General features: G+C 49.9%; 6 protein-coding genes across 6 annotated transcripts; 3 read left to right on the plus strand and 3 right to left on the minus strand.

The window, feature by feature from the left end:
- Positions 1–3: 3 nt before the first annotated feature.
- VE01_08350 (uncharacterized protein) lies at positions 4–3459 on the plus strand. The gene is made up of 3 exons (XM_018277775.2): positions 4–84; positions 135–3030; positions 3091–3459. The coding sequence occupies exons 1-3, from the start codon at positions 61–63 to the stop codon at positions 3240–3242; spliced, it is 3072 nt and encodes a 1023-aa protein (XP_018127275.1). The 5' UTR covers positions 4–60; the 3' UTR covers positions 3243–3459.
- Positions 3460–3517: 58 nt separating this feature from the next.
- VE01_08351 (uncharacterized protein) lies at positions 3518–3988 on the minus strand (the record flags this gene model as incomplete). Its single annotated transcript, XM_018277776.1, has 1 exon — positions 3518–3988. One exon carries the CDS (start codon positions 3986–3988, stop codon positions 3518–3520), a length of 471 nt encoding a protein of 156 aa, XP_018127281.1.
- Positions 3989–5196: 1208 nt separating this feature from the next.
- On the plus strand, positions 5197–6641 carry ASF1 (Histone chaperone asf1). Its single transcript, XM_018277777.2, has 5 exons — positions 5197–5231; positions 5288–5587; positions 5664–5703; positions 5752–6060; positions 6114–6641. Exons 2-5 carry the CDS (start codon positions 5479–5481, stop codon positions 6499–6501), a joined length of 846 nt encoding a protein of 281 aa, XP_018127282.1. The 5' UTR covers positions 5197–5231; positions 5288–5478; the 3' UTR covers positions 6502–6641.
- Positions 6642–6717: 76 nt separating this feature from the next.
- On the minus strand, positions 6718–10105 carry VE01_08353 (uncharacterized protein). Its single transcript, XM_018277778.2, has 3 exons — positions 9872–10105; positions 7690–9812; positions 6718–7633 (listed from the first exon to the last, which is right to left on the minus strand). The coding sequence occupies exons 1-3, from the start codon at positions 9988–9990 to the stop codon at positions 6906–6908; spliced, it is 2970 nt and encodes a 989-aa protein (XP_018127285.1). The 5' UTR covers positions 9991–10105; the 3' UTR covers positions 6718–6905.
- Positions 10106–10636: 531 nt separating this feature from the next.
- VE01_08354 (uncharacterized protein) lies at positions 10637–11992 on the minus strand. The gene is made up of 4 exons (XM_018277779.2): positions 11871–11992; positions 11667–11816; positions 11017–11597; positions 10637–10962 (listed from the first exon to the last, which is right to left on the minus strand). The coding sequence occupies exons 2-4, from the start codon at positions 11737–11739 to the stop codon at positions 10843–10845; spliced, it is 774 nt and encodes a 257-aa protein (XP_018127333.1). The 5' UTR covers positions 11740–11816; positions 11871–11992; the 3' UTR covers positions 10637–10842.
- Positions 11993–12772: 780 nt separating this feature from the next.
- RNA14 (mRNA 3'-end-processing protein rna14) lies at positions 12773–16602 on the plus strand. Its single transcript, XM_018277780.2, has 5 exons — positions 12773–12924; positions 12979–13828; positions 13890–14321; positions 14373–15396; positions 15447–16602. Exons 2-5 carry the CDS (start codon positions 13040–13042, stop codon positions 16193–16195), a joined length of 2994 nt encoding a protein of 997 aa, XP_018127332.1. The 5' UTR covers positions 12773–12924; positions 12979–13039; the 3' UTR covers positions 16196–16602.
- Positions 16603–17381: the final 779 nt, after the last annotated feature.

Below are 17381 nucleotides of genomic sequence, written 5' to 3' on the forward strand. Positions count from 1 at the left end.
CATAATAAATTTTGGGAATCAACGTCGCTTTCAGACGCTGAACTCCGACGTATCGCAAAAATGAGAGTCGGAAGGATATGGGGCGTAAGTTTACGTATTTAAAGCGTGATATAGTCAATGCTGATGCTTAATAGGAATCCCCTCGCTCTTCGATTTGCGCGTTTTGCGCCCATGGGCTGGGACCAGCCAGGGCACCGTCACATACCGCACGACGCTTCCTACAAACATCGAACTCGAAACTGAATTCATCGGCGGCTGCGGAAGCGCGCCAATCTCAGGGTTCTGATGATAGGCCACAGCTGCCCACGTCTCAATCCGCAGGAGCAGCCTTCTCAACAGGGGGGGGGTTCGGTCGGCCTGCGTTCGGCAGCCGGCCAGCATTTGGAAACACAGGCGGCGGCGGGGGTGGCGCGGTTGCCGGATCTGGACGTCCTGCATTTGGCTCGGGGCAGATTGAGTTGACTGAGGATGAAAAGAGGTTGAGGGATGCGCTGAAGACACAAGGAGAGGCTGAGGCGCAAACCCAAGCCCAGTCCAAACCGTCAAAAATACGAAGACCACTCAAGATATACGGTGGGGCTGGTCCTGAAGCATCAAGGGCAGGGCGCCCAGAGCCCCTCGATCGTGTACAGAATGCGACAGTTATGGCGAAGGAGGCACGACTGGAAAGGGCGAGGCAAATGAGTGCTGGGAGGCGAAAACGTAATGAGGCTTTACCTAAAGATACCGCAGATGGTACACCACGGTCCTGGAACCAGCTGAACAGGCGTGTTTTAACCCAAGGTGAAGGCTCCGATAACATCCCCAAAGCCGGATTACAGGATGGCGATCACCACGAGTCAAGGGGATATACGTCGCCCTCTGCAAGAAACCCATATACGCGCCAACAGCAGCAACCCGAATTTTCTTCCCACAGGCAAATCTCTATAAATAAGTCGTCCTCAGACGCGTCTACACCAGGACCTGCACCGGAACCCCAGTTGACTACTTGGCGAGCTGCACCCCAGAAGGTCGAACCTGAGCTTAGCCCGGCGGTGCTAAGGTTACGACAAGAGGAGATAGAAAGAGCAGCGGAACTAGAGCAACGGCAGAAACTACGTGAGCAACGCCCACTACAGCGCTCGGCCGAACACTCGGCGTCGTCCTCCCGTGAAAGCGAAAACCTAGGCTTCAAGGGCCGTGGTAAAGACAAGAAGAAAGATCGCCGAAGAGAAGAATTTGCCACAGAAGAGGACGACCACGTAAACGCTGTCGTCGATCGAAAGGGAGAACTAAAGAAGGAAAGGAAAGCGGCGAAGGCGGCGAAGAAGGCTGCTGCGCCTACCCCGGTGCTATTGCCGGAATATATCAGCGTTGCGAATCTGGCCACGGTGCTTAAGGTTCGCTTGGAACATTTCGTCGAGAAGATGGAGGAGTTGGGCTTTGAGGAGACGGGAACAGATTACGTTCTCAATGGCGAAACTGCTGGACTCATCGCCCAAGAGTATAACTTTGAGCCGCTCATTGACCGCAGCGAGTCGGAAGACTTGAAGGCTAGACCAGCTGCTGAAGATCCGTCAATTTTCCCTCAAAGAGCCCCTGTCGTGACGATTATGGGACATGTTGATCATGGGAAGACTACGATCCTAGATTACCTGCGAAAATCGTCAGTTGCGGCAGGTGAAGCAGGAGGTATCACTCAGCATATTGGAGCCTTTTCAGTGCCTATGCCATCCGGAAAGGTCATCACATTTTTAGATACCCCAGGTCACGCGGCATTCCTCAATATGAGACAGCGAGGTGCAAACGTCACAGATATTGTCGTCCTCGTCGTTGCAGCTGACGACAGTGTCAAACCCCAGACGATTGAGGCCATTAACCACGCCAAGGGCGCTCGCGTCCCCATAATCGTCGCCATTAACAAGATAGACAAGGAAGATACCAACATAGATCGCGTGAAGCAGGATCTCGCTCGTCACGGCGTGGATATTGAAGATTATGGAGGCGATACCCAGGTTGTATGCGTGAGCGGGAAAACGGGACAGGGCATGGATGAGCTTGAAGAAGCTGCCCTCACTCTCTCAGATGTCCTCGATATGCGGGCCGACACTAAAGGTGCAGCTGAAGGCTGGGTCCTAGAAGCTAGCATCAAATCAATGGGCAAGGTTGCCACGGTTCTGGTCCGGTGCGGCACCATGCGCCCGGGCGACTTCATCGTCGCAGGCAAGACCTGGGCACGCATCAGGTGCATGCGCAATGAAGCGGGGATTGAGATTACAGAAGCTGGTCCGGGAACCCCAGTCGAGATTGACGGGTGGAAAGAGCAGCCGCTTGCTGGTGACGAGGTTCTCCAGGCACCTACGGAACAGAAAGCAAAGAACGTGGTGGATTACCGAGTTGAGAAGGAGGAGCGCGATCGCTTGGCAGAGGATATGGAGGCTATTAATGAAGACCGCAAGATTACGCATGAGAAGAGAACGAAGGAGAAATTGGAACTAGAAGCCTCGAAGAAGCGCACCGCTGAAGAGAATGCCGAGCATGATGCCCTAGAGGAGGTTGATAAGGAAGAGCATGGGCCAAAGCAGGTCTATTTCATCCTTAAAGGCGACGTCTCTGGATCCGTGGAAGCGGTTACTGACAGCATCGCTGCGATCGGCAGCAGCGAGATCCGGCCGGTAATACTGCGTTCGGGTGTTGGCAACCTCTCCGAGTTCGACGTTGAGCACGCGGCGGTTGCAAAGGGATTTTTGATCTCGTTCAACAATACCATTGACCCTATGATCCAAAAGAAGGCCGATGCGGCGAAGGTCAAAATTCTAGACCACAACATTATATACCGACTTGTGGACGACGTGAAGGGAACGTTATCGGAGTTCTTGCCTCCGATTGTAAGCCATAAGGTCTTGGGAGAGGCCGAGGTTGCGCAAGTGTTTAATATTACGATTAAAGGGCGCAAACAGAAGCCGATTGCAGGGTGCAAGGTACGCAATGGAGTTATAGGACGGAACACCAAGGTACGGGTGTTCAGACACGGCAAAAAGGTCTTTGATGGTGAGTTGATATACCCGGCTTCTTTATTTTCTATCCAGCGGGAACACTAACGAAATGCAGGTGACCTTGAGAGTTTGAAGAATGTCAAGAAGGACGTCGCCGAAGCTAGAAAGGGTGGGGAGTGCGGTATGGGCTTCGAGGGCTGGGATGAGTTCGAGGTTGGTGACCAGGTTCAGTGCTATGAGGTAAAGGAGGAGAAGAGGTTTTTGTAGTATAAGAGGATGCTGTACGATGCGCTGTAACAGATGGAGTCGCTATAATTTGTGCAAGTAGAAACGAAACGATAGGCACGGGGTAGATTTGGAAGACAATCCACAGCATAAGGGCACGGGAGGAGTTTGGGAAACATACTGTACATATAGATATAGACTGAGATAATTCTCCGCTACCAAAAGAGACCATTTCCAAGAGCCAATGGAAAATTCCAACCCAGCTGCCGTTCCCACCCTATTTGCCCGCCCTGGGGATCGCATATCCATTCATGTCCCTAGCTTGTTCTCGGCGGCCCCCAAATACCACAAAACTCATTCAAAGCCTCCCTAATCCCGGCATCCCTCTCCCGCTCTTTAGCACTCTTTTGGTCTATCGCCACGGCCAGTGCAATTTTCATTCCGTCAACCTCGATGTCCGATGCTATGTAGTCCCTTATCTGCAGTATTCTACTCTCTAGCTCCGCGACAGGGTTCACGTGCGTTGGCGGCGGGAACTCTGCAAAGTAGGCGGCCCTTTCGGCATTGACCTTATCGCATTGAAAGCAACGGGGGACTGAGCGGTCAACTGAACTGGGAGAGACCGAAGGGAACACATATTCCAGGGTTTCGATTGACGGAGGAAGATAGAGTGTGTCGGAGCATCTTGGGCATCTGCTTGAGGTTGAGGCGAGGGGAATGGATGATAGAGATGCAGAGGATGAGGAGCTTGATGAGCCCTCTGGAGGTTGCAGTTGGCCGATAGACATGCTGGGTAGATACTCTTCGGGAAATGAGTACCGTATATGCCACATAGGGACGAGAAGGGGGTTGTTTGACGAAAGGAAAGGGCGATAATTTATAGAAACTACAGATTATCGAACAATAGAGATACAACAAAGAGGTTCCAACGAGGCGGAGTGAATCGAATAATTGTAAATGGGTCACTAGGGGGATCTTTTGTCAAACAAAAGGCCATCGTCCAACAAAGGGATACAGGCAAACAAAAGAAGCCCCAACTTGGACAACTTCTGTTGACTGGTACTTCCTTCCCTGCCGATGTTGGTAATTGCTAGCCACCTGGGCAGCCAAGTTTGTCCCGTAGTTCTTGCCTCAAACTATATAACTTGCCTTTTTGCTGAGTTTATTCATACTGCCTTTCGTTTATGAAGTAGTCAGCGTTGTCTGACGCTGACTGTATTGGTTGTCAGTGGTCAAGAAGCCCAGCTGAAGAACCCCCATCAGACATAAAGAAGTCACGGTCTTACCCTCTGCATCTCACTCAGATGGTAAATAAAGATCGAAACAAGAAATACTTTCTCCCTTCATGTCTGTCTAGGGTGTTCGACTAACGTTCCAACAACGGGGGCGCCGGCCACTCGACCCAAAGTATCAGGTCGGAATGTCTACACTGCCCAGCAGCGACTTTGTTCCCACAAAGCCTAACAACATATCGACAACATCTTTACATCACCCATGCTGTGTTTTACCTTGAGATAGAGGTCATATTCCCACGCGATGTTGGTAGATACGTGCAGTACATTGTCGTCTAATCCTTGTATTATTCGACCCATCCTGGACAGAGTTAATGAGGCCTCTTTTCGCTGTTGGGGATAGATAAAGTACCAAGGTTGCCAACACTCATTATATACTACATGAATAGCCCAAAGCCATCTCTGGTCGATGTTGTCCTGGCAGGGTCAATAGGCGCTGACGCCTCCGGCCACCAACAATAGTAGTCGGTTCCCAGCTCTGTTGCCAGAATTTGAGAAGAACGAGAAGTATTTTGACTCAAGCCCGGTATAGCAAAACATCATAGAGGCGTTGTTTCAGTTTGTATTTGAACCGCGCGCGAGCATAACCCCATGGTGGGCTTCAAACATTCAAACAACCAACCATGAGGTCTGTCTGATAACTGGCGAGGCTGAGGCGAGGCTGAGTCGTCCTCCCTCTCCAAGCGCTCAACTACCCCTCAAAACACAAGTCTAACTGTATCTGATTAGCGCATCTCTAGTAAGTTATCAGATTCGATCATGGCCCCATGGGCAAACGCTGAAGGCGGTCTGAAGGCGGTCTGTCGTCTTAGTCGCGCGCCTGGTCTCAAACGCGGTTTCTTCGCCAACGAACGCGTTCGATCTCACACTTTCCCACCCACATCAACCTAAGACACCAATATCAAACTCTGTTGCACTCATAACTCATCTTCTGCATCCGCAACTTCGTACAAGCCGTACATTTGTACAGCCAGCCGTTCAATACGATGTCTGTGGTTTCATTGCTCGGCGTTAATGTTCTCAACAACCCCGCCAAATTCGGCGATTCGTATGAGTTCGAGATCACTTTCGAGTGTTTGGAGCAACTCCAGAAGGGTTGGTCTCTCCTATCCATCAGATACATGCAAAATCAGACGATTTTATTCAGCAAACCCTCACTAACAGTCCACAGACCTAGAATGGAAGCTCACCTACGTCGGTTCAGCCACCTCGTGCGTTAACCCTTCCCAACTCCACCCTTCGGCCACTAACGTCCTCAGTGACGAGCACGACCAAGAACTCGACTCCCTCCTCGTTGGCCCTATCCCCGTCGGCGTCAACAAGTTCATCTTCGAAGCCGACCCACCGGACACCAAGCGCATCCCCGACGCTGAGATCCTTGGCGTCACCGTCATCCTCCTCACCTGCGCCTACGATGGCCGCGAGTTCGTCCGCGTCGGATACTACGTCAACAACGAATACGACTCCGACGAGCTCAACGCTGACCCGCCCGCGAAGCCACTCCTCGACCGCGTCCGCAGGAACGTGCTCGCTGAGAAGCCCCGCGTTACTCGCTTTGCAATTAAATGGTTTGTGTACACGTCTCGACGCGTTCGAAACAACAAGCTAACTAGTGTTGTAGGGACTCGGAGGAATCCGCACCTGCTGAATTCCCACCTGAGCAGCCAGAGGCCGACTTGGTAGCCGATGGTGAGGAGTACGGCGCCGAGGAGGCTGAGGACGAAGAGGAGGAGGAGGAGGCTGCCGAGAGAGCTGGTGAGGCTAACGGCGCTGCCGAAGGCGATGATGAGGCTATGGCTGGCGTTGAGGGCGTCGCCCCAGCTGAAGAGGAAGATGATGAGGGAAGCGAGGATCTCGAGGGCGAGAGCAGCGGCAGCGAGGCTGAGGAGGAGGAGGAGGAAGAGGGTGAGGGTGAGGGCGAGGCTGATGATGGCATGGAAGTTGACGAGCCTGAGAAGGCTGCCAACGGCACCAAGGTGGCTGTGTCTGACGCCGTCATGTCCCATTAGTGGAGAAGTTACGATACCCCCCTACGCCGTTTACTGGATGAAAGGATGTCATAACTTCTTTAGGGAATCTTGTTCTTTAGATGGGTTCGGATTTACCGCTTGGAGTATTTCAGCGTAGAGTCTTTAGTTGATGTTCTGAGCACAATTCATCATTCTAAATGTGCTTACTTTACGTGATATTGTGCATGTTCTATTCAGGTCTACATTCAAGTTTCATCACCAAGTAAAAGTATAATATAAGTTCAACGTCTGACAAGTTGGCTCCAATGTCATTTTTATTCATAAAATCATTCCCTTAAGGGCACAGTCAACGCTGGAATCCGCGCAACAATTTTCAGGTTGAGACATGCTCAACTAGTCCCCTGCCAGTCCCCCACTGGCCCCTAGTCCCACAGTCCCTGCTTTTAAAAGAACTTCCCAGCCACAGACTTAAACAAAAGATTCCTCTTCTGCTTGCTCACAAACTTGCTCGCATCATCCGCCCACCCAGCACTGTTCTCCTGCGTACGCTCCATCGTATCACCCATAACCCCCAGCTGCTCCGTCCGCTCATTGAACTGTCTCGTCATGTAATCGCCCCAGCCCTCCGTCTTGGCACTAGGTCCTGGCCGTGCTTGGTTCGACGCGCGCTGCTCCTCCGCCGCCGCCGCCATCATACGTTTGCTAGGCGGGCGATCCGGTCCGCCAATGAGCAAGTCTAGGTCTGTAGGGCTGACGTACATCGTCCCTGAGATCCACTGCATGTTGGAGATTGTCGGTCGCGGCGGGATAAGTGCCTCAATATTGAACAGGCGGTCGTCAGACCGCGCGAGTGGCTGCCCGGTGCCCCAAGCGTTCAGCATCGCAAGCTCGGAGGGACCGGCCCAGCCGAATATGTCGCCTGAGGGCGTGACGATGCTACTTGAGATGCGGGACTTGTCGAGCATCGGCAGGTTCTGCACACCTAGTTCTTTGAGGGCGGGGATAGAGTAGGCACGTGCGGTACCATCACCGAAGACACCAACGATGGCGTAGCCATGGAGAAGAAAGTGGGTTACTGATGCGGCGTGGCACATGACTGTTGAATCATCCCAGGTTTTCTGTGCTCCCTTCGCGGTAGCGGGTTTGAAGACCCGTACTTCAGCTTCGGTGACTGCAAAATAGGGTTAGCCACTTGCAATACTACTATCAAAGAGGTAAATAACGTACCGACTACAAGCATTCCAGGGATGATGCGCCCTTCACGGAGGGACGCTACTGTGGGGCCATCAGCTACAGCCGGCTGTCCAGAGGTGGCAATAATCGGGCAGATAGAGACAACACGGTCATTCAACTGTGCGACTCCCGCAAACTGTGTCGTGTAGCCTCCATTTTGCTGCGGCAGGATCTTAAATGTCGCTACTCGCCCTAGGTTAGTACCAACGAAGCAGCATATGCTTGAATATTCGTCGCTGTCGAGGGTCAAGACACCAAAGGCAATCGAGACAGCCCAGTCGGTCTTGGGTCCACCGTGGCTGCTGCTTCTGTTGAAAAGGCTACCTTTCTTTTCATGCTTCGCGAAGTCATTTACAGAACCGTCAAATATTATTGCTGGGCCCCGAAGATCGATGATCGCGAAAGTGCCATCTTCAGATCCAACTCCGATGAAGCCCACATCAGACATCTTCAACGCAGAAATAGGCCCATGAGCCATGTTATAAAGAACAAAGGGTTGCAAGCCCTCTCTCAACCCAGGCTCGGCCCTGTCGCTAATATTCTCGATGGTTCCCGGCCTGACAGCAACAGGAGGGGAAGGCTCAAACCCCTTGAGTTTGTTTCCACCCCACCTGTAAATGGCAACTTCACCAGACTTTGTGCCAACAGCCATCTCTCCGGTTTGACCAGCCATATTTATGGCCGTAATTTCAATGTTCTCATACCTTCCAAGTGATCGAGCCACATCAATCTGAAGAACACCGCTATTCTCCAACTTGTCCGAGGTCCCTGCATCCCAGATTCGAACTGTGCCATCACCATGAGCTGTCTGTATGATTGTCCTGTCTTCGTGTTTGCGGACGTTTTTGCTCCCTCCAACGCCGCCACGTAATAACGGGGGACCTTGCTGCCGTTTCTCCGTCATTCCTAGCCATCTAGTTCTATTGACGGTTGTGACAGAACATGAAACAACAAATGGATGAACAAATGTCAGCGACGGGTGCAGCTGGTTCGTGGGCGATATAGGGTGCCCGCTAGGAAATGATAGTGTAATAAGCTCCCCTGATGATAATAAGGCGATGACAGCAATGGGATCTTGTGCGCCGTCAAAATGAGGCGAGGCGCGAGGAATAAGGCAGTAATCAATAACCTCAGCACCGGCCGGTGTCTCGAGGAGCTTCTGCTGTTTTCCCTTGAAATGGTCGGTCAAAGTTTGCCATGACGAAGTTGCATAAACCGGTGTAGGACCAAGCTCCAAAAATGTAAGTCCCTTGGTTTGCGCAGACATTGGAATCCCACCGGCGATTAACAATCCCGTGTCATCAGGGTTGGTCTTCGCGCACCACGAAATCTTAGCATACGGTTCTTTGATAGACAGGCCTCCTTTGGAGCCACCAGGCTTGCTACCTGGCTGGTCTACGTGTAGATCATCTAGAGTGCGAGCCATGACGACTCTACCATCCTTTGGATCCCAGAAAACAAGGCTACCATCTTCATGTGCCGTAAGAACGAATGTCCCGGTTGGATGCCATAAACACTGTGTGAGCCGGGGCCTGCGGGTATCTCCAACGACGTTTGGATCGGAGGCACCCCCTGGGGCGCCGGGCGGAACTTCATATTGAAAGAACTTCGTAGCTTTTGCCTCTTTAAATGAATAAATCACAGCGCCTTCTGTGTATCCAATAAGAAGCTGGCCAATATCCCTCGGGTGCAATTGCAAGGAAACGACAGATAGAATCCGAGACCTCGGACTTCGTTCACGAAAAAAGTTCGGCAGTCGGAGCGGCGCTGCCCTCTCACGGTCAAGATCAAACGCAACAATTTCGCCCTGTTGTAGTCCCAGGAATGCCCAGTCAAGCATAGGGTCTGTTGCCAGGCACGTAACGATGCCAGGTGCCGTATAGCTGCATATCTTCTTGCCGCCTCCGATTAGGTCCCATACCGTCAGCTCGTTCTTCGTGTCAAGGCTCAGCAATTTGTCTGCACAGAACCGTAATTCTTTGACCGATGCTCGCCGAGACAATTTAATTGTGACTTGGACTCGGTCCCTGCCGAATATATAGATTTGTCCACTTCCATACTGCGATTCGTTCGTGCCCACTGCCAGCAGTGATTGCACCGGGTCGTACGCAAACGTACTGCGGAACGGGTGGGATCAGTTACCAGTCCAGATATGAGCATTATTAAAGCGGATTACCTTATTTGTGAGTTGATGCCATATCGAGCTTCATCGTCAATCGTAAACAGTCCAGGCAAGATAGACGCAGACAGGTCAGTGTGCATGCCAGACTGCTTGGACCGGATAAAGGCGGCCATAGTGGGCTAGTTCTCTGATATATCGCCCGTATGGCTTTCAAATACTCAGGCCTAGAATCTGTATCCTTATGGGGTGAGGAATCGATTTATTTGCTTGACGCAACGAAGCATAAAGGGCCAAGGCGACATGTGGTTCTTGGTGATCCGACCATGTACAGTACGTAACTGCCCCGCCGAAACGGCACAAGGCTGGAGCCGTAACCCCCACTGTCTCAGCCTTGCGCCAAGCGTCATCAGATTTAACGAACTGGTGTGTTGGCGATGTTTGATGATTTAACAGCAAGTCAGAGAATAACTGTGCAAATGGTAAATATATATTAATAATAAATCCCTAGACTCGGTCTTTGTATTTTGTGCTGCCTTAACTTATGTCCATATTTACAAGCTAATAGCTTCCGAAAATGTAGAATAATTAGATGATTCATAAATGAATTAGCTGCAATTTATTAAATTCAAAAAATCACAACGAATAACTTCTCTCTTGGATTTACAAGACAACAGTGTTTGAAAACACCTCAGTATGGCACGGTAACTAGAGGTTAGATATGAAACGAAGGGATATATTCTTAGTCCAAATTAAGAGATGGGATAGGAAGAAATAGGACGAGAAAGCCAACAACTGGCCGACACGGTCAACCCACGAAACACCAGCACTAAAATCGTCCATCATTATTTGTCATAGTAAATCTCATATAGTATAATCTATGTAAGAGAACGTATGCGAGATAGTTATCCACTTTCCCACGATGATAATTCCAACAGGCGGCTGGTAAAAGTTCTGTTGAAGATGTCTGGAGGACCCCAGCTTTCGCCTTGTGGGCCTCTCGAACTAATCCAAGAACAACAGCAAGTTTACTTCTTGACAACCTTCTTCTTGGTGGGCCCCATAGCAGCCTCCTTCCTCTTCTGCTCGCGGGCCTCGACTTCCGCCTTCTTGGCCTTATCGGCCTCTTCACGCTCTTCCTTCTCAGCCTAGGACCGGTTAGTATCGTCGCCATCAAATCGGTATCATGGTCTATAACGTACCTGCTTCCTCGCAGCCTCAGCCTCTCTCTTCTCCTTAATCAGCTTCAGTCTTGCCAAATCAGCCTTCGCTTCATCGGTCTTGCCAGCCTCATGCATCTTCTGATATCTCTCCTTGGCTTGTTGCGCTTGTAACGCCTCCCTCTCGCGTCTGCTCAACTCGCCAACTGGCTTTGGCTTGCCCTTGCCACCGACGCTAAGGCCCTTGACTCCGTCGGCAGCCTCGTCCACACTGATAGGTGGTGCGCTCGCCTGGTTCCTGGCTGCCTTGCTATGGTTGGGGTTGGCAGGCATATCATCATCCTCGCTATCCTCCTCTTCCTCCGAGCTGCTTGGAAGATCGCCGGGCTGTGCCACGGTGTTCTTCTTCTTCGCGATAGCAGCCTCTTTCTTCGCCTTAGCAGCGGCACGGCGCTCCTCACGGGTCATCTCGGGCTTGTTGGCGTCATCCTCGCTCTCCTCTTCGGAGTCGTCCTCCTCTTCTTCCTCAGAGGATTCGGCAGCCTCAGCGCCTTCACCCCACATTCCGAGCTCGTTTCCATCGGCATCGAGAGGTCGTAGGTTCTTCGAGAAGTGCTTGCCGCCTGCAGAGAAGGGTGGATGGTTAGCTGGTGAAGAGAGAGGGAGATACAAGCTGAGTTATTAATACTAACCTCCGCGAGTGAACTTCTTGAACTTTCCGCCACGTCCTCTGCTGCTGCTTCCTGGGGGTCCTCCTGGAGCCATTTTCGGTCGTTTGAGGAAGTATTTGAAATAGAAAGTGTGTGATAAGTTTCGAACTCGAGAGAATAACTGTCAAAGAGCTGGCCGTGTTAGTTTTGAAGTGATAAGTTAGAAATGAAGGTGGTATTGTTTACCTGTTTACTTGCTTTCGCTTTGGCGTGAATCACAGTTGCTGCCCAAAAAGGAGGGGTAATTCACCGCCCCTCCAAACCTGAATCCGTGCGTTTTCAAAGCGCCAAGATGCATTTTCACGCTATCCTGAATCAGGCTCTAGGACACATGCCTCGCGCCAAGACTGTACACGTGACGAGCCGAGTGAAATTTCCGACTATTTAATCTTCGCGAATCTCGCGCTCTTCTTTCCTCTCCACATAAAACTATCATCCTTCATATTCACTCTGTTCCTTTCTTCTCAGTGGAGGCTTGGAGGGGAAATGACAGGAAAGAATACATTCCATTCTGCGTCGACTATCTATCCTTGAGTTTTGGCGTGCAAACGCGTAGGCTGGAGATTGATGGCTGGCGGTACATTCTTGCTACAAGACACCCCTTTTGATATGAGGATTTGTTGGCTACCAATATTCTGATACGATACGAGTATTATAAGTAAACATCTATAAGTAAACGTATATAATGAAATCCGAAAAGAATACAGAGTGTTCTGTTTACATAAATAACTCTTGAGATGCTCAGTGTCTTGCTTGTCCGTTTTTGACATGCTGTTGACCCCAGAACTTCCACGCGTGCTATGCCCTTCAAAGAGGCTCTGAGATCCGTCTTAACCTGGAGATATTGAACATACACCTGATATATCCATCTATAGAGTACCATCGGATCCAAGTATTATAGCAACGTTCATTCCCTTCTGTTTGCCCATAAAAAACTTCGTTGGTGGTGTTGTTGTTGTTGTTGTTGTCCCAGGAGCATTTGTATTGAAAGCATTTGATTGGCTGATTCGATTTGAGCCTCTCGACGCTTAGTAAGCACCTGTCATTGACTGGAAATGAATGTTGCGCCTCAAATTGCTTCGCGACAACTTTCTTTGACGATATCAACGTCACAGCTACTGGACTGAAATAACGAATCTATTCAGTCTTGATTTACCTTGAGCTAACGAACAGAATCTGCGATAAAATCAATTTGCGATGACCGTTGCTGTTATTACGCGCTTTTAGTTGCCAAACTCCCGTATGATTTCATCTCTTCCTCCAAACCGAGATCATATCAGCTAATGAACAACAGGCCCCTAACTACACACCCTATCTTTTACATACCCTTTCAAGAACACTTTTCAATTGGCAGTATGGCGGAGGATGATGCGGAGATTGCGCTCTTGCATCAGATGCAGAGTGGGCAAGAGAGCGTGTCGTGGGGACAAGGCGCAGATGATACAGAAGAGGGTGTTGGTGCTACAAATACAGAAAATAGCGACCAAGCTGTGAAAGAAGAAGAAAAAGATTTCTCCGATGATCAAGTCCTTCGTGCTTTATCCCCATCTGATGCTCTGTCTGATGGCGAAGAATATAATCCGGAATCAGCCAATCCAGTTCCAAGTCACACAACTACGAGTCTAGCTGGCACGGGGCCTCCATCCAGAGCGTCTCCGGCGCGAAAGCCCAAGACCATTGGTGGGTTCTTGGCAGATGACTCTGACGACGAAGATGATGTTGAGATTGCGACGTCAAAGTCGACTGCACTTCTCCAGCCCCCGACCAGTGGTCCAACTCGCTCCGTGTCAAGATCTCCTCTACACCTCGAAGCTGTGCCTCAAGACTCTGCAGCTCAAACCCCTGTTCCGACCTTGGAGACTCCTAACCCCCTAGGTGATGGTGAACAAACTAGCGCTAGTGTCTCCAATCAAACTTCTACTCCCAACGCCTCAGCAACTGTCACTGCACCAATCGCAGGTACTAGCTTACCCAAAGCACGGCTTCCCCATGATAGAGTAGGTATCTTAGAGGACCGAATCAAGGAAGATCCAAGGGGCGACTTGGATGCCTGGCTCTCCCTCATCACAGAACACCGAAATCGCAACAAGCTGGATGATGCTCGGGTTGTTTACGACCGGTTTTTCAAAGTGTTCCCCATGGCGGTATGAAATCCAACCACCAGCTTCTATTATCCCTAGGACTTTTCGCTGACATCAATGACAGGCTGATATTTGGGTTGCCTATGCTGAAATGGAGTTGGGCATTGACAACTTCTTCGCTGCGGAGCAGATCTTTGGCAAGTCGCTACTCACAGTACCCCATGTCCAGCTATGGTCCGTCTATCTCAATTATATTCGCCGCCGCAATGACCTAACCAACGACGTCACTGGATCTGCACGGGCGACCATATCACAGGCATATGATTTTGTGTTGGCAAACGTTGGCATTGATAGAGACTCTGGCAAAATTTGGCAAGAATATATTCAATTCATCCGCAGCGCCCCTGGACAGATTGGAGGCAGTAGTTGGCAGGACCAACAAAAAATGGATCAAATGCGCAAAGCTTATCAACGTGCCGTTTGTGTTCCAATGTCTAACGTAAATGCTCTATGGAAAGAGTACGACCAGTTTGAGATGAGCCTGAACAAGATTACTGTGCGTCCAAGTCTATGAAATGGTTAATAATCGCAACTGACATGTGTATAGGGCCGGAAATTCCTTCAGGAAAAGTCTCCATCGTACATGACAGCAAGAAGCGCAAACACTGCGATGGAAAATATTACACGCGGCCTTGTGCGTACTAATCTCCCACGCCTCCCTCCGGCACTCGGCTTTGAAGGGGACAAGGAGTACCTGGAGCAGGTTGGCTTTTGGAGACAGTGGATCAACTGGGAACAAGAAGATCCTTTAGTCTTCCGAGACGAAGATATTCAGGCCTACAAACAGAGAGTCATTTACGTCTACAAACACGCGGTTATGGCATTGAGGTTCTGGCCAGAGATGTGGGTTGAAGCTGCAGAGTGGTCCTTCAACAACGGCATGGAGAAAGAAGGCAACGATTTCTTAAGCCAAGGGATTGCTGCGAATCCAGAGAGCTGCCTTCTGGCCTTTAAGCAAGCTGATCGCTTGGAGACCGTGCTGCCAATGGAGGAAGGGGAAGAAGGCCTTGTCAGCAGAGGAGCTGCCGTCAGGGCTCCATACAATACACTGCTTGACGCGTTGTATGATTTAATAAAGAAGCTGAAAACCCGCGAAAATGCAGAATTGGCTAGAATTCAAGAGTTTGCGATGCTGGATTCATCCATCAATCCTGCCTTTGATAGGGGGGACGATGATGAGGATGATACCGACAGATTACTGAAGGAGGCAAAAGAATCCGCACGAGACAACCAACTGAAGGTTGTGAAACAAGGGTATCACATGCAGTCGGAACTGACACAGCGCACGCTGTCATTTGCATGGATTGCTCTTATGAGAGCTATGCGAAGAGTGCAGGGTAAAGGCAAAGTCGGTGCCCCTGTTGGTGGCTCACGCCAGATTCTGAGCGATGCCCGTGTCAAAGGGAAGATTACTAGCGATGTATACATCGCCAGTGCTTTGATTGAGCACAACGTATACAAAGACCCGGCTGGGACAAAGATATTCGAGAAGGGCGCAAAGCTGTTTCCAGAAGATGAACTATTCATATTGGAATATCTCAAACACCTGTTGTCCATTGGCGACACTACAAGTATGTATACCAAGAAACCCCAACTGTTCGCATATTCTAACAACTCATAGATGCCAGAGCCGTCTTCGAGACATCCGTGAATCGACTCACCCAGAAACCTGAAAACGTTGCAAAAGCCAAGCCACTCTACGTGTTTTTCCACAAATACGAGTCAGAATATGGTGAACTTTCTCAAATCAACAGGCTGGAGCAACGAATGGCGGATTTGTTCCCAGAAGACCAAAGACTCGCGAGGTTCTCATCGCGATACTCCTCTGAAAGATTCGACCCTACTGTTGTCCGTCTAATCATCTCACCAGTGGCACAGATGCGTCCAAAGTCTATCATGCAGTCTATCGAAGAGCCGATTTCGGTGCAGCCGAGCCCAAGGCCGCAATACAGGGAGGTTAGCCCCCGTCCACAGCCCCGACAGGAGGTTAACCCCATCCCGGCTTATTTACAGCCAACAAACTCTCCAAAGCGCCCGCTTGGAGGAGAAGAATCTGACAACGAGTCTGGCCGCCCAAGGAAACTTGTTCGTGGGGAGTCACCCCTGAAAGGAGCTGCAGGTCGCCGCCTGGACCAACAGAAGAGGATGCAGCAGACTCACGGCGGCGTTCAACAGTGGCAATCCAACGGTCCAGCACAGTTCATGATTCCCAGGGATATCACATTTTTGCTCAGCATCATCCCGCGGGCAGAGACATATAACGCCACGCTGTTCAACGCAGAAGCTATGGTACGACTACTGGACAAAACGCCCATTCCGGATTACAGCACTTGGAAGGCGTCGCGTGACCAGGCGCCAAGATATTATTGAGGAGGGACGGGGCTTGTATGTTGAAAGGATTTACGGTGAATGAGGGTACAGAAGATCTGTGGATTTGTATTATATGAGGGAGATTCGGGACTGAAGATGGCCAGCATGGAGTTGTGCAGGGAGTTGTTATCTAGGAAAGGTGCATTAGTGGTTCGCATAGCCAAAATGAAATCAGGAACCCTGGTATTGTTCATTTGTTTTGCTTCATTTGTGATGGTTTCCTATGCTATTATGTTATGCTACGTCTAAGAGAGCTTACATCAAGAAATTCTCAGATATGAGAAGACAGCCGTGTTCACTTTAGTCCCGTTGTTCTTATATTTTCATATCTGTTACCTTCATAAGGCCCAAGATAGCAATAAGAACAGATTAAAGCCTCTATTCAAACTGGCTGGTAATATAATTCAGGTGCTCCTTTTCATATATTCAATATACTTCCTAGAACTGAGTTCTATTTGAAGACTTTCATTACCCTGTGGTATCACATGGTCTCTTGCAATACCTTAGTTATTTGGCCTCACAGTTCCAGATTAAGCAGGCACGCTATCACACCCGGTCCTTCCTCCCTTCCCTTCTTGTTATCCTCAGGTTTCCTCATTAGTAGAAGGAGAATAATAAGAAAACTACGCTAGCTTAGCGCCATTGGGGCCGAATATCTTGTTGTTGGGCCCCTTTGTCCACCACCTTTTTCTTCTACAGCTTCCTCTCTTCCTTTCTTCCTTTCTTCTTTTCTTACTTTCCATATTTCGCTCTTTGCCCTCTACCTCGGGGGGCTCAAACCCAACCAAAGCTCACTGCTCTTCATCATATTTACAAATCTCAGGCAAGATAGGCTCTCCAACTCTCCTCTTGCCTGCTTCAGGCTTCAACTCTCTGTCAAGACTCGTTCAGGCTTGTTGCAATACACAACAACCAATACAATAACTCGCACATCAAACCAAACACCTACCCACACAGTAATACGCCGTAGTAGTTCACACGCTCAGCAATTGTAAGATCAGCAACTCTGCAACTCACTTGCTCCTGACAATATATGCTAACTCAATTGGTGATTTAGGTGATCCAGGCATAGCCTCATCTCAGAACGTACATAACTTCGATCTGAGAGCTGAAACTCTCATTTTTATTTGATCCAAGTGAGTTTCTATTCCAACTCATAGTCAGGAAACATCACTTGATGTGAATT

This window comes from Pseudogymnoascus verrucosus, assembly GCF_001662655.1.
Source record: "Pseudogymnoascus verrucosus strain UAMH 10579 unplaced genomic scaffold scaffold_47, whole genome shotgun sequence".
Lineage (NCBI taxonomy): Eukaryota > Fungi > Ascomycota > Leotiomycetes > Thelebolales > Thelebolaceae > Pseudogymnoascus > Pseudogymnoascus verrucosus.

Bases quoted from the DNA above. Each gene is read 5' to 3' on its own strand.
- VE01_08350 (XM_018277775.2), top strand. From the start codon at position 61: ATGAGAGTCGGAAGGATATGGGGC. The intron at 85-134 runs GTAAGTTTACGT...GATGCTTAATAG, and splicing joins GAGTCGGAAGGATATGGGGC to GAATCCCCTCGCTCTTCGAT. The intron at 3,031-3,090 runs GTGAGTTGATAT...AACGAAATGCAG, and splicing joins CGGCAAAAAGGTCTTTGATG to GTGACCTTGAGAGTTTGAAG.
- ASF1 (XM_018277777.2), top strand. From the start codon at position 5,479: ATGTCTGTGGTTTCATTGCTCGGCGTTAATGTTCTCAACAACCCCGCC. The intron at 5,704-5,751 runs GTGCGTTAACCC...TAACGTCCTCAG, and splicing joins TACGTCGGTTCAGCCACCTC to TGACGAGCACGACCAAGAAC. The intron at 6,061-6,113 runs GTTTGTGTACAC...CTAGTGTTGTAG, and splicing joins ACTCGCTTTGCAATTAAATG to GGACTCGGAGGAATCCGCAC.
- VE01_08353 (XM_018277778.2), bottom strand. From the start codon at position 9,990: ATGGCCGCCTTTATCCGGTCCAAGCAGTCTGGCATGCACACTGACCTG. The intron at 9,813-9,871 runs GTAATCCGCTTT...CCCGTTCCGCAG, and splicing joins GGCATCAACTCACAAATAAG to TACGTTTGCGTACGACCCGG. The intron at 7,634-7,689 runs GTACGTTATTTA...CCTATTTTGCAG, and splicing joins CCCTGGAATGCTTGTAGTCG to TCACCGAAGCTGAAGTACGG.
- VE01_08354 (XM_018277779.2), bottom strand. From the start codon at position 11,739: ATGGCTCCAGGAGGACCCCCAGGAAGCAGCAGCAGAGGACGTGGCGGA. The intron at 11,598-11,666 runs GTTAGTATTAAT...CCTTCTCTGCAG, and splicing joins CAAGAAGTTCACTCGCGGAG to GCGGCAAGCACTTCTCGAAG. The intron at 10,963-11,016 runs GTACGTTATAGA...AACCGGTCCTAG, and splicing joins CTGAGGCTGCGAGGAAGCAG to GCTGAGAAGGAAGAGCGTGA.
- RNA14 (XM_018277780.2), top strand. From the start codon at position 13,040: ATGGCGGAGGATGATGCGGAGATTGCGCTCTTGCATCAGATGCAGAGT. The intron at 13,829-13,889 runs GTATGAAATCCA...CATCAATGACAG, and splicing joins TCAAAGTGTTCCCCATGGCG to GCTGATATTTGGGTTGCCTA. The intron at 15,397-15,446 runs GTATGTATACCA...AACAACTCATAG, and splicing joins GTCCATTGGCGACACTACAA to ATGCCAGAGCCGTCTTCGAG.